This window comes from Eretmochelys imbricata, chromosome 10 (assembly GCF_965152235.1).
Source record: "Eretmochelys imbricata isolate rEreImb1 chromosome 10, rEreImb1.hap1, whole genome shotgun sequence".
NCBI lineage: Eukaryota > Metazoa > Chordata > Testudines > Cheloniidae > Eretmochelys > Eretmochelys imbricata.
In genome coordinates, this window is record NC_135581.1 from 23,333,911 (window position 1) to 23,359,687 (window position 25,777).

General features: G+C 45.1%; 1 protein-coding gene across 6 annotated transcripts in view; it reads right to left on the reverse strand.

Annotated features, from left to right (window-relative positions):
- Window positions 1–11,142: 11,142 nt before the first annotated feature.
- CLEC16A (C-type lectin domain containing 16A) overlaps window positions 11,143–25,777 on the reverse strand; it is a 197,384-nt gene continuing 182,749 nt past the window's right edge. For 3 of the 6 annotated variants that reach the window (XM_077828776.1, XM_077828775.1, XM_077828774.1), the window contains one exon: window positions 11,143–18,046. In XM_077828776.1, coding sequence (XP_077684902.1) covers window positions 17,685–18,046 — 362 coding nt within the window. In that variant the 3' untranslated portion in view covers window positions 11,143–17,684. Of the gene's footprint in view, window positions 18,047–22,634; window positions 22,759–25,777 lie in introns of all 6 variants that reach the window. The other 3 variants (XM_077828781.1, XM_077828777.1, XM_077828779.1) reach the window with 3 other exon arrangements.

A 25,777-nucleotide genomic window follows, 5' to 3' on the forward strand; every position in this document is an offset into this window, starting at 1 on the left:
TCACAAGAGGTCTACAAAGCTAGGTGTAAACATTCAGACGTGCTTAATGATTGAGACTATTTTAAGGAGCCTAATTTTCAGACAGCAGGTGCTTGGCAATTTCTGAAACTCAGGCCCCTTTAAGGTGTTCGAAGTTAGACACTCAAAATCATTAGTAATTTCAAAATCCTCGCATTACTGTACAGAGGAAGTTGATTCTTGTGATCTTCCTGCTTAGCAGGAATTCCTGTTTCACTCAGATTTAAAAACCAACAAAATTTAAGCACACAATGTAACAGACCAATGAGTTAACAGCATGCTGAGCCCCATGTTAATCTATTTTACAATTGTTTGTGGATAGCTTGGCATTTGCAGCTGATTTTCAACACAGCCCAATGAATGCTTACTCTGTCATAATATAAAATAGCATCCATTATTGTCATCATGTAAAACATGAAGCCATACAGTAGCATCTATGAAAAGACCAGAGTCCTGCATGTTTCTACTTTGATTCCAGATATGGACCCTTAGAATCTCCTACTTTCACCCCTTAAATAGGAAAGGTACTTGGCAAAGAGTTCATATTAAGCATCCAAGCAATAAGCACGGGAGGGTGCAGTGTGAGCGTCTGACATACCCAGACAGTGCAAATGAATAGAAAATTCCATTCTGCAGCATCATTCACCTTAAAAGGGCAGTGGTTAGCCAGGCATTTCGCACAGATGCTGTCAGTAGCCACACAGAACCCTCAAGAAGAGTGGGCAAGTTAAAGGACAAATAATTACTGTGCATGGTAAGAATTCAGGCCAAAGAGATTCCCTTGAAACACAATACTGTAATCAGCTCTCATAGCAATATTTTCCATGCATTGCATGTGCTCGTTGAGTTACTGTATTCATGCTGCAAATTTTGACATGATTTTGCTGGGGTGGGGAAGAGATGCTGAAAAGACAAAAAAAATAAAAAAAAATATCTACCAACATCAAAGCACTGTGGGCCTTGCAATTAAGCACATGAAGGAAAACTGAAAACCCTAAGCACATGAAGGAAACCTGAGGTCAATTTTTTTTCATAGTGTTTAAGACCAGAAGGGACCCCCCCCCCCGATCATTTAGTCTGACTTCTTGTATATCACAGGCCCCCAACACTGCCCAGTACCTGCACGCTAAACCCAACAACCGAAATGAGACCCATAGAATATTGGACTAATGTATACCACAGGGAGAGAATAGGCGAGACCAAGGAGTACCAGAACTCAAGGCCCCTGCAACGGCAGGGACAGGGAAATGCTTCAATGAGATGCACCCAGATTTCCTAAGCCCTTTGAACTGGATTGTGAATGACCTTCAAGTGAGACAATGGGTTGGGGGCGGGGGAGGGGGGGATCACATTTGAAAATCTGTCAGTTGGAAAATGGATCTCATTCGAATCCATCAATATCTGGATAAACATTTTACAATACAATTATTTGACATCATTAACATTGAGGTGTGCACTGGCCACTTAGAGCAGAATTAAAAATGGACCATTTTTATGCAAATGAGTCTATCAATGGTCCACAAGGGCTGTTGTGTCTCTGAATTGGCCATGTGCAAACAAAAATGGTTTTGTGGACTCTGAGTAACACCTCCTGAAGAGATAATGTTCAAATGGGAGGGCAAATAAGATCATTACAGGTTGAACCTTGCTAGTCTGGCACCCTTGGGACCGGACCAGCAGTTGATTGGCAGAGCAAAGCAGTATCTTACTCATTTGGAGTCCTGTACGGTGCTTTTGTGCACCCAAACTTACCATCAAAATGCACAAAAGGCAGCAGGAGCAGGCTGTTAGTAAAGCCAATCTGCTTTATAAACAAATCGGAGGCATCTGGCTGGATAATCAAGGTAATTACCTAGTGTTTGACGGGGGGCGGGGGGAAGCTGTATCCTCATCTTCTCTTAGGACCTTCTTTTCCCCTCACTGTCTACACAGGAGACAGCATTCATGCATATTTGCACCGCAGAGAAAGTGACTGGGCAGAAGAGAAACCCAGTTCCAATTTGGGAGCTGTTGGACGTACTTACAGGAAATCACGTTTTCAATTCTGTAGGTACCATGTGTACCCCAACCTCCTGAGAGTTATTTTAGCTAGGAAATGTGACCAAGGCCTTATCTATACACAGGTTTTGTACCAGGGTAACTACTTCAGTTAGGGTGTGATTGTCCTGCCATAGTAGTGGAATCAGTATAACCCTGAGCACAGTTATCTTGTGAGAAAGGGTATTCCCAGTTAGCCTACGGAGGATGGATTGTACTGCTTTAAGTATACTGTGAGAGGGTCAGGCCAGATAGCTACAGGAGAGTGATCCTATTGGGATCCGGGAAGTGGGCGGGTGAAGCCCGTCACGGCTAAAGGATCTCCCCCAGCCTAAGAGGGGGAACAAAAGGACCTGGACACCAGATAAATACGGGGGACAACTAATGAAATAACAGGGACAGGAGTGTGGTCAAAGGGTCAAACAAAGGGAACCAGACAGGGACACTGAGCAGAGAAAGGCATCAAGGGAGTCAGTGGACGCCGCCCAGAGGAACTCTACCCAGATACATGAACGAATGGAGGATCGGAAATAGGCCCCACAGTTACAGGAGACTCCATTGGCCAATCTCCTCACTCTGGTTTTATAGATGGCCATTTTAGTCAGGAGGAGGTTGACCAGGAGATCCTGTGACTTTGTGGGGCCACAGATAGGGAGTGCATAAATAAGAAGGTGAGGGAAAAGTGCAACCAAAAATGTAATAAAATTTTTGTTAGGAGCCAGAATAGGGGCTGCAGCCTGGCACACTCGTTGATTAAGCACCAGCTCTCTTCCTTGAAGGGAGAGGCACCGGAATAGTCCTGTCCATTTCCGGAGCCTCTCTATCACCCTGCCCTCTAAATTGTGCCAGTTCTCCAGCAGAGAGGGATGCGTGGAAGAAAGGTAAATGCAGAGATAGAGCAGTGGACCCGCGCTCCACCGGATGGCCTGAAGCGCAGGTGGGAGGGAGCTCACCTGCCAGCCATCCCCAACCACTAGGCTAGAGCTCTTGACCCAATTGACCCGGGGGGAGGAGGCTGCCAAATAGATGGCCTGGCAAGCCTCCACCCACGCCAAGTCACCTGGGTCCCGGACCATGAGGAGCAGGTCATCGGCGTACGCCGACAGGACCAGCCGCAGCTCCGGCTCCCGCAGCACCAATCCTGTCAACCTCCTGTGGAGGAGACAGAGGAAGAACTCAATCACCAGAGCGTACAGCTGGCCCAAAAGGGGGCACCCCTGCCGTACTCCTTGCCCGAAACTGACCGGTTTGGTCAGGATCCAGTTGAGCCTGACTAGACACTCTGCGGAAGCGTACAGCACCCGAAGAAAACCCACAAACTGGGGTCCGAAGCCAAACGCTCACAGAGAGCTCAGGAGATACCCATGGTCCACCCTGTCGACCGCCTTCTCCTGATCCAAGGACAGGAGGGTGAACGACAGACCATTCGTACACCCAAGTTCCAAAAGGTCCCAGACCAGATATAGGTTGTCAAAGATGCTGCAGCACGGGACGGTGTAGGTCTGGTCTGGGTGGACCACGTCCACCAGCACAGACTCTAGCCACAGCAAGATGGCTTTTGCTACAACTTTGTAGTTTATGCTGAGGAGCGAGACAGGACGCCAGTTTCGTAAATCGCGGAGGTCCCACTTCTTCGGCAATAAGGCGAACACGGCTCGCCTGCACGAAAGAGGTAGGATCCCACTCTGCAAAGACTTGGCCCAGACGGTGGCTAGATCTGAGCCGAGGATGTCCCAGAACATGCGGTAGAACTCCACGGTCAGCCCGTCCATGCCCGGAGATTTATTGGTGGGCATGCGACAGAGGGCTTCCGAGAACTCGGCCAGAGTGAGAGGCAGCTCTAGTCGGTCTCGGTAGCCCGCGCTGACCATAGGGAGCTCCTCCCAGAGCACTCTGCAAGTGTTAGGATCGGTCGGATGTGGGGAAAAAAGGCTTGCGTAGAAGGCTCTCGCCCTCCCGCACATCTCCACCAGATCTGTGAGGGGGGTGCCGTCTTCTGCCAGAAGGCAGGTGATGTGTTTCTTGGCCCCCCTCGTTTTCTCCAGGGCATAGAAGAAGCGGGAGCTGCAATCTATCTCCTGAAAAAGGCGGATGAGGGATCGAACAAAGGCACCCTGGGCTCGATGGTCCTCGAGGGCCCGGAGCTCCTCCCGCTTCTCCTGGCACGCTCCGCAGAAGGGTGGATCCTCGGGGCTGGTGGCCAGACGCCTCTCCAGCTCTAAGACCTCCCATTCCAACTTCTCTATCGCCGCATCCCTCCGTTGGCTGGCACCCCGGGTGTAGTCATGGTAGAAGAGCTGAGCGCGCACCTTCCCCAGGTCCCACCACCGCTGCGCCGAGGGAAAGGCATGTCGCTGCCCTCACCAGGCCAGCCAGAACTCCCGGAAGGACGTCACGAAGCCCACATCCTCCAACAAGCTGTTGTTGAAATGCCAATAGGCCAGCCCTGGCCTCTCTGTGCAGAGGGAGGCCATCATGGTGGCTAAATGATGGTCAGAAAATGGGGCCAGCTGAATGCTGGAGGAGTGGGCTTGTGAAAGGTGGAAGTGTGATAAATAAATGCGGTCCAACCGGGAGTGCAACGACCGATGGACCTCCACGTGAACAAAGGTGAACGTGGAAATGTCATCCGGGGGGTGGTCGCGCCAGATGTCCACCAGGGAGTGGTGTTCGACTATCTCCCGGAGGACGTCCGTGGTGCCCGGGCACTGCTTGGTCCCTGAGTGGTCCTACTCCTCGAGGGTGGTGTTAAAGTCCCCACCCAGGACCAGGCACTCATGAGGATCCAAGGTGCCAAGGAAGGCGGACACCTGCTGATAGAATTGCAGCCGCTCTGGGCCTGACATCGGGGCATAGACGTTAACGAGGTTGACCATGAGCCCCTCAATATGGACCCAGAGGTGCAGCAGGCGGCCCGGCCTCAGTGACCCCCAGCACCTTGGGCTGTAGGTCAGGGGAGAACAGGGTCGCCACTCCAGCCGTACGAACTGTGAGATGGCTAAAGTAGACCCTGTCCCCGCAATCCAGCTGCCAGCTGTCTTCAGCGGCCGGATCCGTATGGAAGGAGAGCACCTGGGACCTGCGGAGACCCATCCTACAGCCCCTGGTGTTCAATTTTGCGAAGATGAGCGGTGCCATGAGGAGGGCTTGGGGGGGGTGGGATCTTCGCCAGCAGGGTTGCTCGCCACCCCCACTGGGCCACGCAGCAAACTGTGACCTACCCCGTAGGTGAGCAATAAGTCACGGAAGCCGCGGACCCACTGGTAGGCTGCAGCGGCCTGCTTCCTGGTCCTTTTACCCTCCCCCATAAAGGCCCTTGGAGCCCAGAGGATCTGATGAAAGTCCCTCCATCACTGGAGAGCAAGCTGTACCTTGTTGCGGGAGCTACGGATGTCTTCTAAAAACTCCTGCAACTCCTCTCGTAGCGCATGGGGGGGTGGGGTTACTGTCTCCTGGTCATCCCCTGACAGGGTCTGTGGTACAGCCCCGTGGCCCACCGAGACGGGCAGGCAGGGTGCGGATCACCGATGGGGCGCCCAATGGGCTGGCACCATGCGGCCTGCCTTGAACCCTGGGGCAATAGGGAGCGGCGGAGGGAAGGTATCAGCCCCTAGTGGGTCGGGGCAGGGAAACACAAAGGCCACTCCCTGGGGGTCATCTGCTGGAAAAGGGAAGGAGACAGCCCCAGGGGCGGCAATAACATCGCGGGAGGTGGACGGGATAGGGACAGGGTCAGCATCAAGGGCAGGGCCGGGATCAGGGCCAGGGCCAGGGCCAGGGGTGAGATTCTGGGCTTCAAGAGCCCAGCAGCTGGATGGTGGCACCTCCCGATCAGGCTCAAGGGTTGAGGGGATGGGGAGGGGGCTGTCAGCGATGCCAGGCGCAGGCTCTATGGTGGATTTGGCAGCCATGGCATCAGGAGATGGACTATCTTCTGTAGGACCCCCGCCCAGGAAGGAGGTCGATTGCTCCACACCCAAAGAGGGATGCCCCTGGTGGGTCGGGTCCCAGCCGCGTGGCACTGGCCATCGCCTCAACAGGCTCGGCGGCCATCAGTGGGGTGCCTTCTGTGTCTGGGTTGATGGAGGAGTCCAGGGGATCCTCAGAGGTGGGAGTGGAAGCAACGGTTAGGGGGAGGGAGCATGCGGAAAGGGGGGCTGGAGTGAGGTTGCCCAGATCGAGGCCCACTGGCAAAGGGTCATCCTCCCCCTGGGTGACCGGGGTCAGACCTAGGGCCTCGATCTCCTCGTATATGGAGGAGAGATCACTTTCTGCCACCCTGGGGTTCTCCCTGCTGGCACCCGATGTGATGGTCGCCTCGGGGCTCACAGAGGCTTCAGATGGTACCAGGGCAAGAGGGACTCCCATGGAGCGGAGATACTACCTTCCGGTGCTGCCACGTCTTCCCCAGCTGACACTGGTGGATGAAATGCACCCGTGGGCAAAGCGGAAGCCTCGGCTATGGTGCCCCCCTTCCTGGTCTTCCGGGGGGCCTCTGCATTGGATGGGAGGAGCGGAGCTCGAGCCTTCCACTTGCCCCGCTTCCCCTGTACTAGGGCCCAGCCCTCCAGGCATCATCTGGGGGCTGGCTAGCAGGGGTCAGGTCAGGGGGCAGGGATGATGGCTCAGGGACTCGGGGGGGGTAACAGTTAGGCAGCACGAGGGAGGGAAGATGCCCCCTGGGGCAGGCCCTCTCCCATACCCAGCGGTGTCCCTGCCGCACCCTCCTCCACAGGCCCTGTCAGATTGTAAGCAGCAGAGGCAGGGTTCTCCTGCTCGTTTGGGCATAGTGGGGGAGGTGCCCCTTGGGCCTGAGTGGGAGCAGTGGTGGACTGGGAAGGAGGAAGGGTGGCTTCAGGTGCCAGGCAGCCAGGTGCACCGGCAATGACGGGGCTGGCATCCTGACGGGGCTCGGGGTCCCGGATGCCCCTCCTTGCTGGGTCAAGGAGCAGTCCCTCCAGACGTGCCCCATTGCCCGGCAGAGGTAGCACCGGGCCTCCCCCGTAGAGTAGTGCACCCGGTAATGGGCCCCCTGGTAGGGGACCAAGAATGACCCCTCGAGCACCTCTCCACCACGTGCCACCAGCGGCAGTTGAAGCTGCACCTGCCGGTGGAACGAGAGGACGTGATGGAGGGCAGGGTCTTTGCAGCCCAATGGAAGAGGGCTGACCAGGGAGATGGGTTTCTGAAAGGTAGAGAGGACAGGTAACAGGGCGGCATTGGGAAGAAAGGGAGGGACAGAGGTCAGGACCAGGTGGATGTCCAGGTCCTCTAGCAGCTCTAGGGGGACAAACACGCCCCCCACCACCAGGCCCTTCTCCACCACCTCCTGGGTGGCAGCCTCCGATGCTAAGACGACGACGACCTTTCTGTACATTTTGGAGGCCACCACAATGGCCGTGGGCCCCACCGCCCTCTCCAACACCCACACATAGGTCTCCACGTGGGGCGAGGTGGGCACCAGGAGTCAATGGACGCCGTGCTTCCTGGTCAAGGTCGGGAAGGGGCCCTGGCCGCTATAGATGGTAGCGGACGTGGTGGGCGAGAAAGATGACGTAGCGGCAGGCGGGGGGGCTGCTGCCACCTGGGCGTATGCCCTGGGGGGCCAGAGGAGGGGCACCCGCACAGCTGGTGGAGGGAACAGTGGGGAGGGACGCCATGGCTGGTGGTGGGGCTGCGGCAGTGGGGGCAACCCCTGCCATGGAGGGCTTGGTCTTTTTTGCGGGGCCCTTACCCTTCTTTTTTTTCCCTGGCCCTTCCCACTGGCTGGGGGGGCTTCCCCAGGGTCGGAGGGGTGAGGGACGTGGCAGCAGTGGAGGTCATCCCGGTATCCACCGCTGCTGGTGTCCCAGCGGAGGCAGTAGCAGGTGGTTCGGCTGCCGCAGCAGAGGTAGAGGCTCGGGGGGGTGGAAATGGGGTGGCAGGTGGGGGAGGGGCGGTGGGGTTTTCTGGAGGGGCCCCACCCATCTCGTCCCTGCCATCGTGAGCAGGGAGGGAAGGGGAGACACCAGAAGGAGAAGGGGAAAAAGGGGAAGCAGGTCGACCACTCCTCCCCGCTAGGCTGCAGGCAGGGGAGGAGGGCGCCAAAGGGGGTGGGTTGGACGGGGGGCAATCAGGGGTTAGGGGTCAATGACCAACACTGGGTGGGATTCCGGCTGCACTAGGGGAGGGGGAAAATACAGCAGCATTGGGGGTGCAGTGAGGAGGGTTTAAACTAAAAAAGGGGATTGGCACAAGCGCATGGGAGGGGGCATGGGCGCACGGAGCAAGGGGCTAAGTGCGCTGGAGTTAGGTCAGGGAAACCAAGGGGCTAGCTTCAGAGACTGGGGCAGGGCAAACAAAACAAAGGCTGCAGAGGGAAATGGGCGGGGCAGGCAAACAAACTGAAGCTAGTAAGGGGGGCTGGGTAAAAGTGGGGGGAAGACTGCAAGGAGCAAATGGGGCAGGTAGCAAAGGGCAAAGCTGTGGGGTGGGTAGTCCGGGGGGGGGGGGCATGTGAGCTCACATGCGCTTGCACAAAGTCTGTTTAGGCTGGCTGCTGCTTCTGGCCCAAAGGGTGGAAATAGGGCATGGCAAGACAAGCAAACAGCTGAGTCCAGAGGCAAGAGCTGCAGCAGATGGTAAACAGCCAGTGGGGGTGGTGGAGGGGACAATGGTGGTAGGAGTTGAGGGGGACACAGATGGATTGGGGGGCAGCTCCATGCCACACCCCCTATGTCCCTACAAACACAGTCAAAACCCCCACAACAAGAGCACTGTTTGAAAAGTTACTCAGTTCAAAAGGCTCCCTCCACGGTGGTCCTCAAAATCTCTAGGTGCTCCCCCACTGGTATATGGTCCTCTTCTTCTCCTCCTCGGGGCTTCAGCAGCTCTAGGCAGTAACCTCCACAGCAGCAGCTTCAGGAACTCCAGGTGGTGGTCTGGGCAGGCAGAAAGGACCCCTCTCAGGTGGTGATGGCCACAGCAGCAACGGCTGGGACTGGGGTCCCTCACTCCCCCCCTCTGGGGAGCAGGCCAGCAGGCCCTCCCCACAGGGGCTGTAGATGGAGCGGTAGCAACACCCGAGGGTGGGGGGTTGCAGCAGCTTGCCAGCAACCAGGTAGCAGAGAAGGAGGGGGCGGCGTCTGGCACAGCCAGGGGAGCAGTTGGAGCAGCAGTAGCAGCAGCAGGGAGAGCCCAGGGCTTAACAGCAGCAGTACCAGCAGCAGGAGCAGCAGCCCTCTCCCTCCTTCTCCCTCCAGGCCAGATGGCTACAGGAGAGTAATAGAAGGCAGATATATTAGCCCCAGGTTAAGTAGGTCCCTTTTCCCTGGGTAAAGTAACAGTGGAGGTTCCAGAACAATCAGGAACTTTCTGGAAGCAATTAAGGCAAACACCAGCAGCCAATCAAGAAGCTGCTAGAATCAATTAAGACAGGCAGGCTAATCAGGGCACCTGGGTTTAAAAAGGAGCTCACTTCAATTTGTGGTGTGTGTCAGAGGAGCTGGGAGCAAGAAGCTAAGAGTGAGAAGGTGTACTACTGGAAGTACTGAGAAGTACAAGCATTATCAGACATCAGGAGGAAGGTCCCATGGTGAGAATAAAGAAGGTGTTGGGAAGAGGCCAATGGGAAGTAGCCCAGGGAGCTGTAGCTGTCATACAGCTGTTACAGGAGTCACTATAGACAGCTGCAATCCACAGGGCCCTGGGCTGGAACCCAGAGTAGAGGGCAGGCCCAGGTTCCCTCCACCCCCCAATTCCCTACTTGACACTGGAGGAGCTGACCTGGACTGTGGGTTCCACCAGAGGGGAAGGTCTCTGGACTGTTCCCCGATCTATTAGGTGAATCAGCAGAGACTGCGGGGATTGTTCTTTCTTTTTCCCCATGCTGGCCAGTGATGAGGCTAACTGAGTGAATGGCAGATTTGAGCCACGAAAGTGTCCAAACTGAGGGCTGCCGTGAACCTCTGAGGCGAGCAAATCCGCCAATAAGTGCAGGACCCACCAAGGCAGAGGAGGAACTTTGTCAAGATACCAATATAGTTATGTGGTACAATGTGTGTGTAAACAAGGCCTTAAAGAAGGGAAACAGGTCAATGCTGAGCAGCATTCTACTGAACTCACTTTTCAGGCAGAATGGTCTAGATGGGGCCTGGTGTCAGGACTCTTGGTTCCATCTCATGCACATTTGTGCTGCTGGCCAAGTCATTTCACCTTTCTGCGCCTCGTTTGACCTCTCTGGAGCAAGGGGATAATAATGCCTACTTCATACAGGTGGTGTATTGAGTTTGATGTAAGGTGCTCCAGAAGCCTGCTCTGACGCAGGGGTAAGGCTGCTAATGGTGTGTTTTTGAGGAGTGGGGAGGAGATGCAAGCCACAGAGAGCAACTTAAAATGGGGAGGGGCACCTCACAATTATACCCACAATACCTACCTAGTCAAGTTCCCATTATGAAATGTAGAATTCATATCATTCTGTTGCAGGTTTAAATAAACTCACTGATTTCTTTTCTTTTGTGGTCCTCGACCTGCTTCCCATAGTTGGTGGCCATTTTCTCTTACCTAGTCATTATACAGTTTGCTTATTTCATGGTACAATGTAATTCAATTTCTTCTCTTCTCAGACTCTTCTCCTGGAGGAATACCTAGCTTGAAAAAGAATGCTTTGCAAGGACAGTGTGGTCACTAATTCATCCCTAGAGATGAAGTGGCTAAATAACAGGAATGCACCTAATAACCTCAGTTGAAAGGTTTGGCACTTCACACCGTGGGAGCGCAGGGGTGGAGCTGGGAAGAAATCACATCCGACAGCCAAAAAGGGCATTTTCAAACTGAAAGTGATTGCTGCTTTTTAGTGACAGCTACTTCAACTACGGCCCAGCCATCCTCCTTGTCCGTTGCTCTATATCCCTTAACCGCTACCTCCCACCATCTCTGCTGGTTGCTTTCCTGTTAACTCCATTTTTAACTGGAGAGTTCCCAAACCAAACCCACACAAATTTGTCCCTATTAATTAAAGCAAACTACTGTGAGTGAAGTAATAGTGCTGCTGTGCCCGGTTACTGTATGTGCTTGCACGTAACAAACCCAGCAACAGAAGATGACAGGTTCTCAGTAACACCATTTTTATTGCAAAGTTCAATTTACAAAGAAAATTCCATTATTCATGCCTGTCCAGGTGTTCAACACCCAGTGAAACACGATTCCTGCCAGGAAATTCACCCTTCTGTAGAAGTCTGTAAGGTTTCAGAAATGTACACAAATATTTCCTAATTTTTCCCCTACCCCAGACATCTATTTACATTTTTCTTCAATTTAAATGAACATAATGTACTGTCACATTTACACTGAATGTCTCATACAATCTATGTTAAATAGTTTATACTTATTGCATGTAGAAAAGACATTTCAGAATTAAATCCACCCTGTGTTTGGATTTTTTTGTAAATGAAGTACATCTCATACACAAGATTATTCAAATATATTTCATAAGAAGACAGTCCTTCCTGCTCAGAACAATTATGTACTGCACAATGCCTGAATACATTCGTTTACATAAAAAAATAGGTTTGTTTCCCCCTTTGTGCCTAAAACAGAATTGAACTTTCAAAGCAATTTAAAATGAAGCAAAATGTTTGCAACAAAGTTCAATAGCTCAAACAACAAAAGAAACATATTTGCAGGTGGAGAGGCTGACAACTGGGCTCCCTGAAGTTACAATGGTTTAACGGATTACTACTTAGTGTTTATACAGGGCAAAGCCAGACTTTTAGGGCTCTGGTAAATAATCTCTAGTTTGTAAAACTGAAACCATCTGCAATTCCCGCCCCCTCTTAAATTAGCTTCATGTACACTGTAACATTTTCAACTACACGGAGTCCTTACATCCACTTATCGGGTAATAAACATTAACACATGGGCCAGGTTTTCCTCTGTCTCAGCCCTGGGGTAGTCATTTACACCAGAGAGGAATACACAACCAAATCAGAATATTTTCACTGGTATAAAGGACTAAGCCAATGGCCAAGAGAATCATACACAATGACAGCTTATTTTAAACTAATACTGGGAACACAGTACCTGTACCTTATTTACCTCTGGCTCTGTATCATTTTCTTCAGAAAACAATTTGAATTAAATAAATGCCATTAAATATTACTATTCACGAAGCTATGTTATTTCATTACATCAAAAAGACTCACCTCTTGTGTATGTGAAATATACATACTACCCAGTCACTACAATGATCAAAAAATAAACAATGAATAGTTATCTACAGAAATTTCTAATCCAATATAGTAGCACTTTAATTCACAGTAATGACTGGATGACCCATTACTGATGACTGAATTCTGCAAATTACCAAGTAATCAAATACAATAAAAAGGGTGACTGCCTCCAAAATGTACTATTATTTTGACAAGTGCAATTTAGCGTTAAATTTGTAATATACTTGTAAAAGTACTGAGCAACATCTTATAGCATATTTTGTAAAAGGAATACAATTTTAGCAATCTGTAGGGCTTGAACAAACTTTGGGGAGCCGAAGACAGCAATAGTTGTATAGAATCTAAACCTCTATTATAAAAACATTACATTTCTGGCCCTTATTGTGTGAAGAGAACCTTCTGAATTTGACCCAGTGCAATACTGTCTTTCCAGTGCCTCTGTTGATGCTCAGAGGTTTTCTGCGCAGCAGCAAAGTGAAACTAACAAAATTCTGCTCAGGTTCACTGGGGTTGTACAGAAGCCTGAGGGAAGCAGTAGGACTGACAAGAATTTCAGTTTCATTCCACTGATACTTGGGAAAGCTCTGAACAACAGCAGAGGCTAGCAGTGAAGCTACTCTTTGAGAGGACCATGCAGAAAAGACGACTTGGTTAAGGGAGTACAGTGACCAGCAATGTGGTGGTGGTGGTGGACAGGGTAGTGGAGCTTTGCATCTGTGTGGAAGAGACAACTCCTTTCTAGCAACCAGAGGAGAGTATAGGATGGGAAGGGAGTTTTAAATATATCACATGAAGTAGCCAGAAAGAAAAGGATCAAAGGCAGCACCCCGGTAAAAAGCCCAGCAGCCTCTCCCTTCCAAGTAGCTGGAGGTGGAAGGCAGATTTCTCACCACAGCATGATGCCTCCCTCTCCCTTCTCAAATCTTTCATTCTGGCATTTAGTTAATAGGTTTAGTTCTCCAGGTAGTAGCTGTCCAATAAAATTTTCAGCTAACAGCACTCACCTTATTAAAATTTGTTCAGAAGTGAAGTAAGACGACTGGTTGTTTTGTGGAGAAGCAGTGATTATTAGCATAGTGAATATTAAGTAGGTTATTTTTTAGTTATGTACCCATAAGAGCAAATACAAGCACAGCAACAGGTGAGATAAAAAAGAACACATTAAACACAGCGTATGGCAAACAGATACGTTGTTGAATTTTATGATTGGCTTCAGAAATCTGGATACATTTGACCTGATGGGTTTCCCTTATTTTACTAATAAAGTCCATTTCCTATTGGAAAAATGACACTCAATTACAGGGTGATTATTGCATATCTAGAGTGGTTAAAATAATCATCCAAGGCCACTTATCATAACAGTATAGAAATTACAGCTACCCATGTCTTATTGCTTAATTAGAAAGATCATAACTTAAAACCTGCTGGCTGCTGCTCATTTTGCTATAGCTAAACCATTTTGACTTTCAATATCTTTTAAAACTTTGCACGCATAAGATAGCAATGAAACTTTAGAACTAAAATCCACACAGGAACATTATTTCGACTTTCACTGATGTGCAAGGGATTTATGAGGCTCACTACAGATGGGCCTAAATTGTGACCAAAGGGATCCAGATTTGACTCTTCCCTGATCTGGAATTCTGGTCTGGGCATCAGGCACATCTTTAACGACAACAGTCCAGAATGTGAAATTACTTGTACTAATTCCATACAGGTGATGGAAGAACAGATCCTCTCACCTTTTGTTAACAAAGCCCTTAACTGAACAAAGTTTAGAACTCCTTGAACTAAAGGTCATGAGGAATGCTGAAGAACTCCTTTACCCAGTTAATTCTGTATTTACAACCCTCTGCCAAATTTAAGGAACAAAATGCACTATTTCCTTGCGTAGCCAGCAGTTTGTTAATAAAACGTACAATAACTCATCCAATCTGAATTTTAAACTACCACCAATTAGCCATGGAGAATGTGTGTGGACTCATCCCTTACTGTGGGACCAAGGCAATTACTCTCTCAAATTATGGGCCCTTTATTTGTATATTAGCACAATGACAACATTTTGACTGAGCATGGTTAATCCACAGAATCCTAAAAGGAAACCAAAAATACAATTTCCTAAATTTAAATTTTAAAAAGCCTCAGGAAAGTGAATGAGGCTTCAAACCAGTTTTATACCCACATAACTCCACTGATTCTGGAAGAATTATTCCTGATTTACTCCGGTGAAAGGGAGATCAGAATCAGGCCTTGTATCTTTAGATATTTTTCCTACACCAGGTTACTTAAGTGTATGTTGCAGTTACTCTGTTAGATTAAAAATCTAGGTTCTACTCTTGGTACAGCATCTTGGTGAGCTATAGCATCTTGGTACAGATTTGATAAAATACATGTGAGAAGAATAGACTAAGAAACTGCCAAAGTCACATTCAGCACACCACTGACTTCTTTGCTGGTCTCGTCTCACAGGAAGGAATTGGAGGGGGTTTATCCAGTTAGCATTCAGCAAGAACCATGAGAACACATGGTTCAAGGATGGGAACAAACCCCAAAATTCACACCCAGACCATAGCATCTCCTCACAACGTTTGAGTGAGTTCAAATCCAGTGTTATGTTCTGGTCCATTTCTACACATTATTTTTTATAATGATCCTCTTTACAGACCCCACAGAATTGCCCCTGAAAATACTGAGCCTTAAGATTGACCAGTATGTTTGGAGAACAGTGAGGATTTGGTTCAGACAATACTGAGAACACACCGATTCAATCAATTCTGGTTTCAAAAAAAAAAAAAAAAAAAAAAAAAAAAAAAAAGACGACGAAAAAGGTGGCTGTTGAGCTAATGCTCTCTTGTTTGTACCTCCCTTTTACAGCGGAAGGGAGCTAGCTCTTGAGCTGCTCTGGTAAGTGACAGGCACGATATTTTTCGAAGGGCAGCAGATGAGCAATACACTATATTTGTAAACAGAGCAAAGATTTCCCCAGAAGATACATTTCAGTATCTATAGGGGTTTTATATGGTGAACTCTCCTTAATGCAGCATTAAGGCACTGTCAATTCTTCTATACATTTTAAGGTTAGAAACAAACAAGTCTGAGCAATTGTTTGAATGTCGTAACTATTTAGTCATTTATTTCTATTTTCTCTTTTTCAATATATGTTTTCACCCTCCTCTTCCCTTTAAAGCTTCGAGCAGACAATTCAAGTAGATTGTTGGCTTTTAAAGCGACCACAATGTACCTGGAAGCAGAGACGAAGACAATTTCTTTTCAAATCTTACTTTTCTGTAAGCTTATTAAAAAAAATTCCTTTGTCCCATCTCTTGGTGCGCATTATGGCTTAGAGGTAAGAAGGTGCATTGCATGCTAACCGGCCTATTTTGTGCCTGTTGACTTAGTTGAACTAGAATGTAATTTTAAATTAGGTAAATATGTTTCTTTTAACAAAGACCCCAAATTTCCATTTAAAAGTAATACTATTTAGAACAATCAGGTTTGCAATATGGCATTTTCTCTGATCTAGGTCGAGCGAAATGTCACATCTAACACAAAAGATTTTTGAAATAAGCAGGTAATAATTTTTGAGACGGTCTTTTGACTACCATGTCTAAGAATGGTCCAAAAGAAATATGGGCTCCCATTCCACCCGGAGGCCAAATTCTGATCTGAGTTTGGTTCCACAAGTTGCTAAGCACCGCCTGAATGGTGCTGAGGACCCCTAACTCTCAGACTTCATGTGAGGTTTGGGGTCATCGCATTTGCAGGATCAGACACTCAGTTAGACTGGTTAAACGCCTGCTGAAGTCCACAGGAATCAGTCAGGGTGACAGATCTGAATCAGTCAATTCTGCACATAGGAACAAACACTTAATGGCTCTACCACCAGCACCAACATTGAGTATATGTGTATTTTGCTACGGGTAAGTTGCTTCCCAAAGGACCAAGCCTGAAAAAGCAAGCAGCAAACAAAGTTAGACCGAAAGTCAGTGGGGTGTCAAATATAAAAATACAACCTTTAAAACATCCTGCTCAAGTATTCCCTTACTGAGGGCCAAACGATTGTGTAACCATGGCAGGGTGAATGGAAGATAGGTACACACTTTTCAAATTAATCCTACACGAGACTGGAGTCTAGTTTTGTTACTATTGAATGCAATGGCAAATTCTCACTGATTTCAACAAGAACAGAATCCGATAATAGGCTCTGTTGCTAACTAAAATCAAAACAGAAGCAAAAACAAGTGTAGGTTAATTTTTGAGAAGCAGGAAATACTTTACATCATCATCTATGCAGAAATAATTATTCCCTGCTAGTTTTATCACCACTTGAAATGAATGCACTGCAGATTTATTTGAGAGTGGTTAAATTCTATTCATGTTAAGGTATGAATCAATTCAGCAAAGAACATGCCAAACTTCTGCCAAGTTTTATGCTTTCTCTTTAATTTCTATCTTCTATGTACCAGGACCTACAGGTCAGATAGGCTTCAGATCAGATTCACATTCACTGAGAAGTTTAATCTGGTTAACATCAGGATTAGCCGGTTCCATATAGAAAAATCAGTATATTCCCTTTTGAGTTTCATCCTTCTAAAGTGAGATATCATCAGCTGGGTAAGGTGGCTTCCTGGCTACACTGGAGATGGAAACTTGTATGCAGCACAAGTTCTTGTGGCTGTTTCTAAAGAAAAGACAGTGTCCTTCTGCAGAAGGGATTTTGCCATTCCTCAGACGTCACAATTTGCCTCTGTCAGAAGTGAACAAACAGACTAAAGCAATCACTTAAGAAAATGTAGAACATCAGTCTCTTAAAATACTTCACATTCCTCTGTAGTTGGTTATGCAAAGAACTTCATAACATGCTTCTCAAAAAACCATCTTATATTAACCATTAATAAGCCTTTGATTTTTATATCAGGGGTTCAATTCATTTTAATAAAAAAAATCTTTGCTCGATATTTATGTTGAACATTGAAATAAATATTACACAGAGGATACAATATTAAAGCTTACAATCCTATGAATACAATACTGAAAGTGGCCAAGTCTGTTTTTATGCCATACCTCTAAAAGCTGAATAAGACTGACAGAATAGAAAAACTGTTTCAAATGGAAACAGCATCTCTGTACTATAATATCCTAAAATATTTCCTTTTTCTGGCAAATGCTGTTTCTCCATATTTGGAGAAGTAAATCATCATGAAGCCAAGGTAGCCCAACAAAGCTTCTTCACTTTCCCATATTACAATTGAGGTTTCCTTCAAAAATGCTGAACGTATAATGTTTATTTTAAAGAGTTGCCCATATGTTGAGTTACTGAGTAATTGGCCTCTTTCTTGTGAGCCAACTGGCCTCTGTGGCTTTATTAATGCCCCCATCACCTCACTTAAAGAAAATACAGAGCAGTCAGTTGCATTTTCTTCACTGTTCATCATAGTCTGCTTGTTGACTCTGATCAGAACCCTCTCCCTCTGTCACTCTGCAAACTTCAGATGGCAAGGAAGACTGAGGAATGCAGCTGAAAGTATGAATGCTGTGTGGATCAATCGGTGGGACCAGTGTAAGTGACTCTACGCTCAGTGCATCTGTATTGTCATCGGAGATTAGAGATATTGTGGGCTGCTGTGCAGGAATCAGGCTAGGGGATAGGTTAGCTGTTTCCACTTCAGGGTTCTTTACAGAGTTCTTGCCAGATTTTGAGGCAGCTGAAGAGGTTTCATCAACCAACATCACCTGACTGGAAAAGGTCATGGGAGGCTGTTCAAGAGCTGAAGAGTCACCTACTAAAGAAAACATTAGGCAGCAGTTAGCATTTCAGTTGTGCTCAATACACATGACAAACACCAACAGTATAAAGCTCTTTACTTACTACTTAAACTCAGGAGGAAACCAAAGATCTGTGAAGCAGTATGTTTACACATGTACCCTGTGATCATGTAAATAATGAAATACAGGAAATATTTAGTAGAGATGTGAAATCCCAGCTGTAAGCTTTTTGAATTGACAGCTATTAAATACTCTATGTGTAAGTAATTCATCTGAAATGTGACAGTGTGACATCACTATTATTTCTGGTGGGATGAAGTGGAGGAGAGTAGTGAAAAAAGCTTTTCTAGAATTTAGCATAGATTAGAGCAACCAACATAAACCCACATCAGGAAGTTCTCTGGAAACAGAAAACTGTAGAATTCATTTCCCATGAAGCAACCTGGTTCTAAAGAAGCTGTGAAACAAACAAATGGTAACTTACATCAATTCAACCATGGGAGAATAGGAAGGAGAATAATTCTACAGAACTGTTCGATTAATGCAGATACACAGGACTGTTTATTCCTCTTGCACTTTTGTTTGCTCACTGAGGCAGCACTGAGCAAACAAAATGAAGGTGGCTAGAAACAATTACACATAATAAGAAGCATTTTAATAACATTCCTTTTCACCTCTTTCTTAAAAATCCTAAATAAGTGATGGAAAAATTGCTAATTTGGCTTCAATGGATATTTCAGAGGTGAAAAACCCCCAATTGGCTTATAAATTTTGTCCTATATTAGAAAGTCTCCCAGGTCGGGCCAATATGCATCATTTCAGATTACAGTAACTAACACAAATGGAGTAACACAGGTAACCGGCTACCAGACTATTTACATGGCTCTTCATTTCAGAGACAGCACGTCTAAATGCACAAGAAAATTCTGCAGTCTGCAGAAAATTCTACAAGGCATTCTAGTGAGTAGAAAGAAAGAGGACTGTTTTTTTTTTGTTTTTTTGTTTTAACTCCAGAATGACGTTTAAAGACATTTCAGTTTCAATATGAATTCCAGTTAATCCTGTAAGAACAGAAAATATAAACTTAAGGCAAAACACAAGAAAAAAACCATAAGAGCTTAGAATGGAATGAAGAGATAAGAATGGTCACCCGAGAAAGAGAAAATGAGTAGTTTGGGTGTGGGTGAAAGACACGGTTTTTATCCCTTCCATTGTAAAATTCTCATCTTTCTGTTAACAAGACTCCAAACAAATGTATATTTTCACTTCAGAAACCACTTCATTTCACTTTTGCTGACAGTCTGCGGGCTACAGCTTCTTGTTTTTTTTTTTAAAAGAAAAACAAGATTTATAAATGGTAGCAAAATCTTGACTCTCACTTTTTTTCAAGTGTCACCACTAACTGCCTTTTGAAAGACAGTGCTGATGCAAAATAACCCTGCAGATTTTTCTTATTAGCTGTGAAAAAAAACTTTGGGGAGAATGTGGTAAACGATATTAGAGGAAATGATGTAAGACTTGCATGAAAGACAAAGAATTGCTAAGAAAATGTTTCAGAGTAGCAGCCGTGTTAGTCTGTATCCGCAGAAAGAAAAGGAGTACTTGTGGCACCTTAGAGACTAACAAATTTATTTGAGCATAAGCTTTCGTGAGCTACAGTTGAACATGAATTTTTATTTCTCTGAATTCAAAGGCAATTACTAACATTTAAACAAAGTCCAACCAGTAAGTCTGTTTTTACTAGTGTAGTTGTTTAAATGTCTGCAGTATTTATTATGATAGTTTTAAAAAAACATAAGGTCCATGACTAAACAAATTTTAAATTTCCATTATTTTTTACCTCAATCTGGGCTTTTGAATATCGTGAGAACACTCACTAAAATGTATTATTTAGACACATTAGTAATTTGGGTAAATGTAGTTTATCAATGGACACAAATATGAAGTATTTCTACTGCAGCTCTTCAAAAATCTGTTACATTTTAGTTCTATGCCTGACTGCTTTAATTATAGCCATTTTCCCTTACATAGAAATTTTGGTATAATCCTAAATGCTTTTTTAAAATCCTATGGATTTAAACAAGCAAACAGAGGACAAAGTTTTTTTTTAAAATTTTACTGCACTGTGCTGTTCCAATCCTATATAATACCTAAATGAATGCTAAAATGTCTCCCACTTTTTATATATAAGGAAAAATAAATGGTTGAAAAAATATTTATCTGTAGGACATATCCAGGGCCAACAAATGCAATTTTCTATTCAACACACTGTAAAACAACCTCAGAGGAATGATTAGAAAATGGCACCATAAATATCAGCAGAACAAATTCAACTTGCCCTTGAAATATTTCAGCTGTAGAATTTATAAATAGAAAGTACAGAAATAGAGATCTTCTGTACTGTATTTTTTCTCTAAGTTATATGTATTATTAATGGCTGTAATTTTTCTTTCATCATCTACTTTCCATAACCCATTAGTAGCTCCCTGAACTTCATTTCCTTTACTGTACTGCTCTATTTAAGAGTAGCGGTGACAAATTTGCTGCATCCCAGCAGGGCACCTGCCAATGCTAACGATGGATTAGTGAAAATATAGCCCCTAGTAGGTGCAGACAATGAACGTCAGCATAGGGGTAACTAGTACTAGCAGGACAAAAGTTTTTGATTTCTCTAATGGATGTCGGTAACTTACATCAGTTTAAAAGGTAAGATCTATGTCTAATTTAAAACACTCCTCCTTACGAGGTATAAAATATTTTAAAGGCTAGAAAAAAAATCACATGATCTTAAGTTATCAGGCAACCAAGTTAATAAGGATCCAAGGGAACAGAGCAAGGGGACCAATTGACATAGAAAATGTGTACTATACAAGGAGTTTATGGTGGATATCAAAGTATCACCTGGATGCAAAAGGTTTTTTATGGGCAGCCTCCAGAGGTGTTAACTGAGCTACTGTCCTTCAGTATCATTCTATCAGTGAGAGAAGATATTAGTCACCAACTGCAAAATCTTTGGCGTTTGAGTTCAGTTCCAAGAAGCATCTGAAGGTTTGACCGCCTCTTTATAGCTGATCCAAAACTCTGGAGTCTATGACATGGGCTGGACATTTGGCAAGAATACATACTCTCAAGAGCTGTGGGAATTCCTGCCCCAAGCCCAGTGGAAAATGCCCTAAAGAGGGAATATTCTGCTTCTTTGGAGATATCGCATAGGATCTCACTCCTGGATCTCAAGCCTACATCAAATCAATGAGGCACTGAGACGCAAGAGATAGAGTAACAAAGCAGATGGTATCTTGAGAGAATAGAATCCTCCCATGTTATTCTGGCACTTCCACCTCTAAGATATTAGTCAGAGTTTTCCCAAATGTGGCAGTTCCATTTGACTTTTGCACAAAAAGGGTGAAGGGGTTTCTTTTTATCTTAACTAGTTCTCTAGTTCCTGGGGTGTGCAGTAACTCCTAGGAACCAGAGTGTGCCAGCTGATGTGGGAAATTAACATTTGAAAAAATATTGGGTAAACTTTTTTTGTATACAGTTAAGTAATTTCTGATTAGAGTTTGCAAAATAAGGGCTAGATCCCACAAGGTGTTGTGTGCCCTTAACTCCCACTAGCTTCAGTGACAAGTGAGGGTGCACAGCACCCCCACGATTTGCTCAGCAGTTGCAGGATAATGCCTAGATTAACTTTACAAAAATGGAAGTGTTAAGTGGGGTAATTTGGAAAAAGGAGGCAGAAAGGAGCAGAGGAAGAAAAAAAAATCAGAAATGGTCTAAAGGAAAGTCTCTTAATTAAATCATGCAATAAACCTACAATAGGATAAAAAATAAACAATTAAAACACAACTAGGAAACTAAGTGAGAAGAGTATTAATAAATCTACAAAAAAAAATAAGGGAAGTTGTTTATATATCATCCAACAAAAATTTTCATGCCACTACTATAAAGAATACAAAGAGAGACTAATCTGATCCTAGTAAACACAGTTACTACTTTGTAAATTTCAGTAATGTCCTGAGGCCAATTTTCCCACTTTCTCATATCCAATATTAAATTGCCTGATTGAAGCAAAGCCAGAAAAAATAATTCCATAACAACATCTGACTAGATTCTAAGGATTTTTGTAGGAATAGAAAATACAACTGGTCAAATCCTGGACAGTCTTTAGCTGAAAGTTTCTCTCTTTCCCCTGAGTTACAAGCTAGAGATCCTGTGGCTGGACTGGCTAGCTGTCTGCATTCATGCCAATTTAGAAACCCCTGCTTACTGAATTCCACTGGAGCCATAGCTGCCCCTGTTCAAGAGAAGACATGGCTGTTTGAAAGCTGGGACTTGACATACCTTTTCCAGGCAAGGAGAGGAGTTTTAAATTCTTTTAGCAAGATAACCAAGAATAATCAACATGAGAAGCCACCAGTTAAAACCTTTTAGAAGTCAATTGCTAGATCTATGAATGATGCTCTTAACTAGATACAGGTGGATGCTATTTTAAGTTCTATATCTCATGCATATAATAGTAGATAGTCATTCTGTTAGTATGGAAATAGATAATGGCTATGCTCTATTAAACGTTGTGGCCTTTTGAAATCTTATGGAGGAACCTGCCTGCATTGATTTTGCACGAGTTGCGGTTGCAGCTGCTGCTTGAAGACCTAAACCCAGTGTCCACCGTGACTGTCAGCCTCCGACAGACTAAACACCCGCCGTCGTCCTTTCCTGCCAGACCTTACTAGAGGAAAACACAGTGATATATCATACAAAGGCTTTCACAATGAAACAGAAGGGAAACTGGAATGGACACAAAGGATAAATATTAGAGTATCAACAAGTATAAGTGACAGGGACTTATTCATAACTGCTGGTATTCTAAGTGGTATCTTAAGTCACATCAAGAGTCTTGTAAGTTAGGAAAATACTTCTGAAGGTAGTGTGTGTGTGTGTATTTAGTGTTCCTTACAAACCAATTAAAATCATGTTATTTTGTTACCTACGTATCTGGAGATTTACTTCTGGCCAGACACATTAAAAATATTAAACAGAACCAATCTTTTAGAAATGCTGGTGTGGTAGTAATATTCCGATCCCTCATTGGCAATAAATTATAGGATAGCATGTGCTATTTTTTCAAAAGGATAATATTTTGGACAATCCAATATTTCTACTTAAAGACATGTAACTGAAATATTGCACTTGGATTTTAACAAAGCCAAGGGCAGTATTTTAGAGAGATATCTAGTGAAAACCAGCAGTTAAGAAAAGAGAAAGTCTGCTTAGCACATAGGTAGGGTTCTAGAAAAGAAACTTTAGTTAAAAGTATTTTTGTACCTAGTTAACAGAGAGGATTACTAGCATAACAGAATTGAAACACCACCACAGTTACGTTACTTGAATCACAAATGGAAGGGACAGAGGAGGTGTCAGCAAGATGGCCTGCATTGCTTTTTTACAGGATCCCAGTGCTCAGAATTTTGGAATATATATTCTCTACAAATCAGAATGCAAATTACTCTAACTCAGCAACAAAGGACTATCCTTTCCATTTTAATCCATTCACTTCCAAAGCAACTTCTGCCCCAACTAAGAGCGCAGTACGCTGTAAGTGGTGCACAAGAAGGAAAAAACCTCCTGAAATCCCAAACACTCATTACTTAGTGCTGGGTTATATATCTCCAGGTCCTGTTATCATCCCTTAAATATTTTCTAAAAGGAAGATCAGCTGCATTTTATGACTTGACAGTTTTAAAAATACTCAGTAAAATATGGTGTAACAATGAATATATACTGTAGGCTAATATATGAATTCTACACAAGTATAAAACATCCCTATTCCATTTACTATACATACATAAGCACATTTAATAATACAATTTTCAGTTACTGACAGCAAAGGGGCTACATTTAAGCTCAAAAGGCATAATGATGAAGGTATGACTACCAGGAGAACGTTTTCATCTTATACACAGCAACTGTTCACATGGGCATGTTACTTCATGGAAGGTCACAAGTATAACAAGTAAAAAACCTGCTAGCAATGCATGTGACTTGTTTGGACTGTATTGTTTGCTCTTTCCCTCTCGGGACTTTCCTTTCTTCCAGTACACAACAACTTCTGCTTTTTCACTTCTACGGAATAATCAGAGATATTGCAAGAGTTACATTTAACCCAGGGGTGGGCAAACTACAGCCTGGGGGCCACATCTGACCCTCCAGATGTTTTAATCTGGTCCTTGAACTCCCGCCAGGGAGAGGGGTCATGGGCTTGCCCTGCTCCGCATGTGCTGTGACTTCGGGAAGCAGCGGCATGTCCCTCCTGCGGTCCTAGGTGTAGGGGTGGCCAGGGGACTCCGCACTCTGCCCCTGCCCCAAGCGCCATCCCCACAGCTCCCATTGGCCGGGAACTGTGGCCAATGGGAGCTGCAGGGGCAGCACCTGCAGACAGGGCAGAGCGCAGAGCCACCTGGCTGCGCCTCCGCATAGGAGCTGGAGAGGAGACATGCTGCTGCTTCCAGGAGCTGCTTGAGGTAAGCACCGCCTAGATACTGCACTCCTGACCCCTTTCCGCCCTCCCAGCCCAGAGTACCCTCATACACCCCAAACCTCTCATCCCCAGCCCCACCCCAGAGCCCGCACCCCCAGCTGGAGCCCTCACCCCCTCCCACACTCCAACCCCCAATTTCATGAGCATTCATGGCTCACCATACAATTTCCATACTCAGATGAAGCCCTTGGGCCCAAAAGTTTGCCCACCCCTGATTTTACCCCACAATTTTCTACACGAGGACTTAAAGGTTGCTATAACCTTAAAAGTCTCTGGAATATAACATTAGCTGTCAGTGTGTCTAGTAGCATTAAGAGCTGGAAAAAGCTTAATTTATTCACAGAAAAGTAGATAAATAACCACTGTCCTCTCCCAGTGACTGAAATATATGTAATAGGCATGTAATATACAAAACATTTAGTGACCTCCCTTGTGAAGGAAAAGTACCATGGTTCTGTTTGATGTAAGCAGAAGTGGTAGCAAATAACTCACTGTATATTAAAAGTTTCTGTGCTTCCCCCTCGCCCCCCCCTTCTTCTTGGGATAGGTTCTACAAAGAATGTTTTGGTATTGAATTGGTAATTACAATGTGCAACACTTTGTTTCACTAGAGTGAAAGGCAAAACTTTTTTAGTTCTTTGTAGTTCCTAATTGACTACTAGTTGTACAATATAAACAGACTTTTTTCAAATGTGACTTTATTACAAATTTACATGCTATTATAATGTCAGAAGTCTATTCCATTCACTGTTTTCTTTTCCAGAGCACGCCAATCAGATTCCATGTTTTTTAAAATCTTTGTCTCTGGCAATGAGAACAGTTTGGAAGCTGAACTGAAAGTTTCACTTCATACAGTGCAATTCTGGATAAGTGCTATAATTGGGCAGGTGTGGCATTTCTAGTTTATTACGCAACTTTCAGTAATTTGGGCACATTACGCAAGTGTCCTGTTGGAAAATGCCTTTAACAGCTATTCAATGGGATAAAAATTTCCCAAGTATAATACATTTGAAATGTTGATTAACCATCAAAAGAGTCAGCATCAATAGTGCACAGAATTCAAAAAAAAATGTGGACTCTTTATGAAAGATTATTGAAAAAAAATCAATAGCTTTTCAAACTTAGTTTTTTAAAACAGCAAAAACAATTATACGTGTATCAGCGTATTTTTTCTAACCCCTTATTTTAAAGATTTTATAGCAGTCTTTAC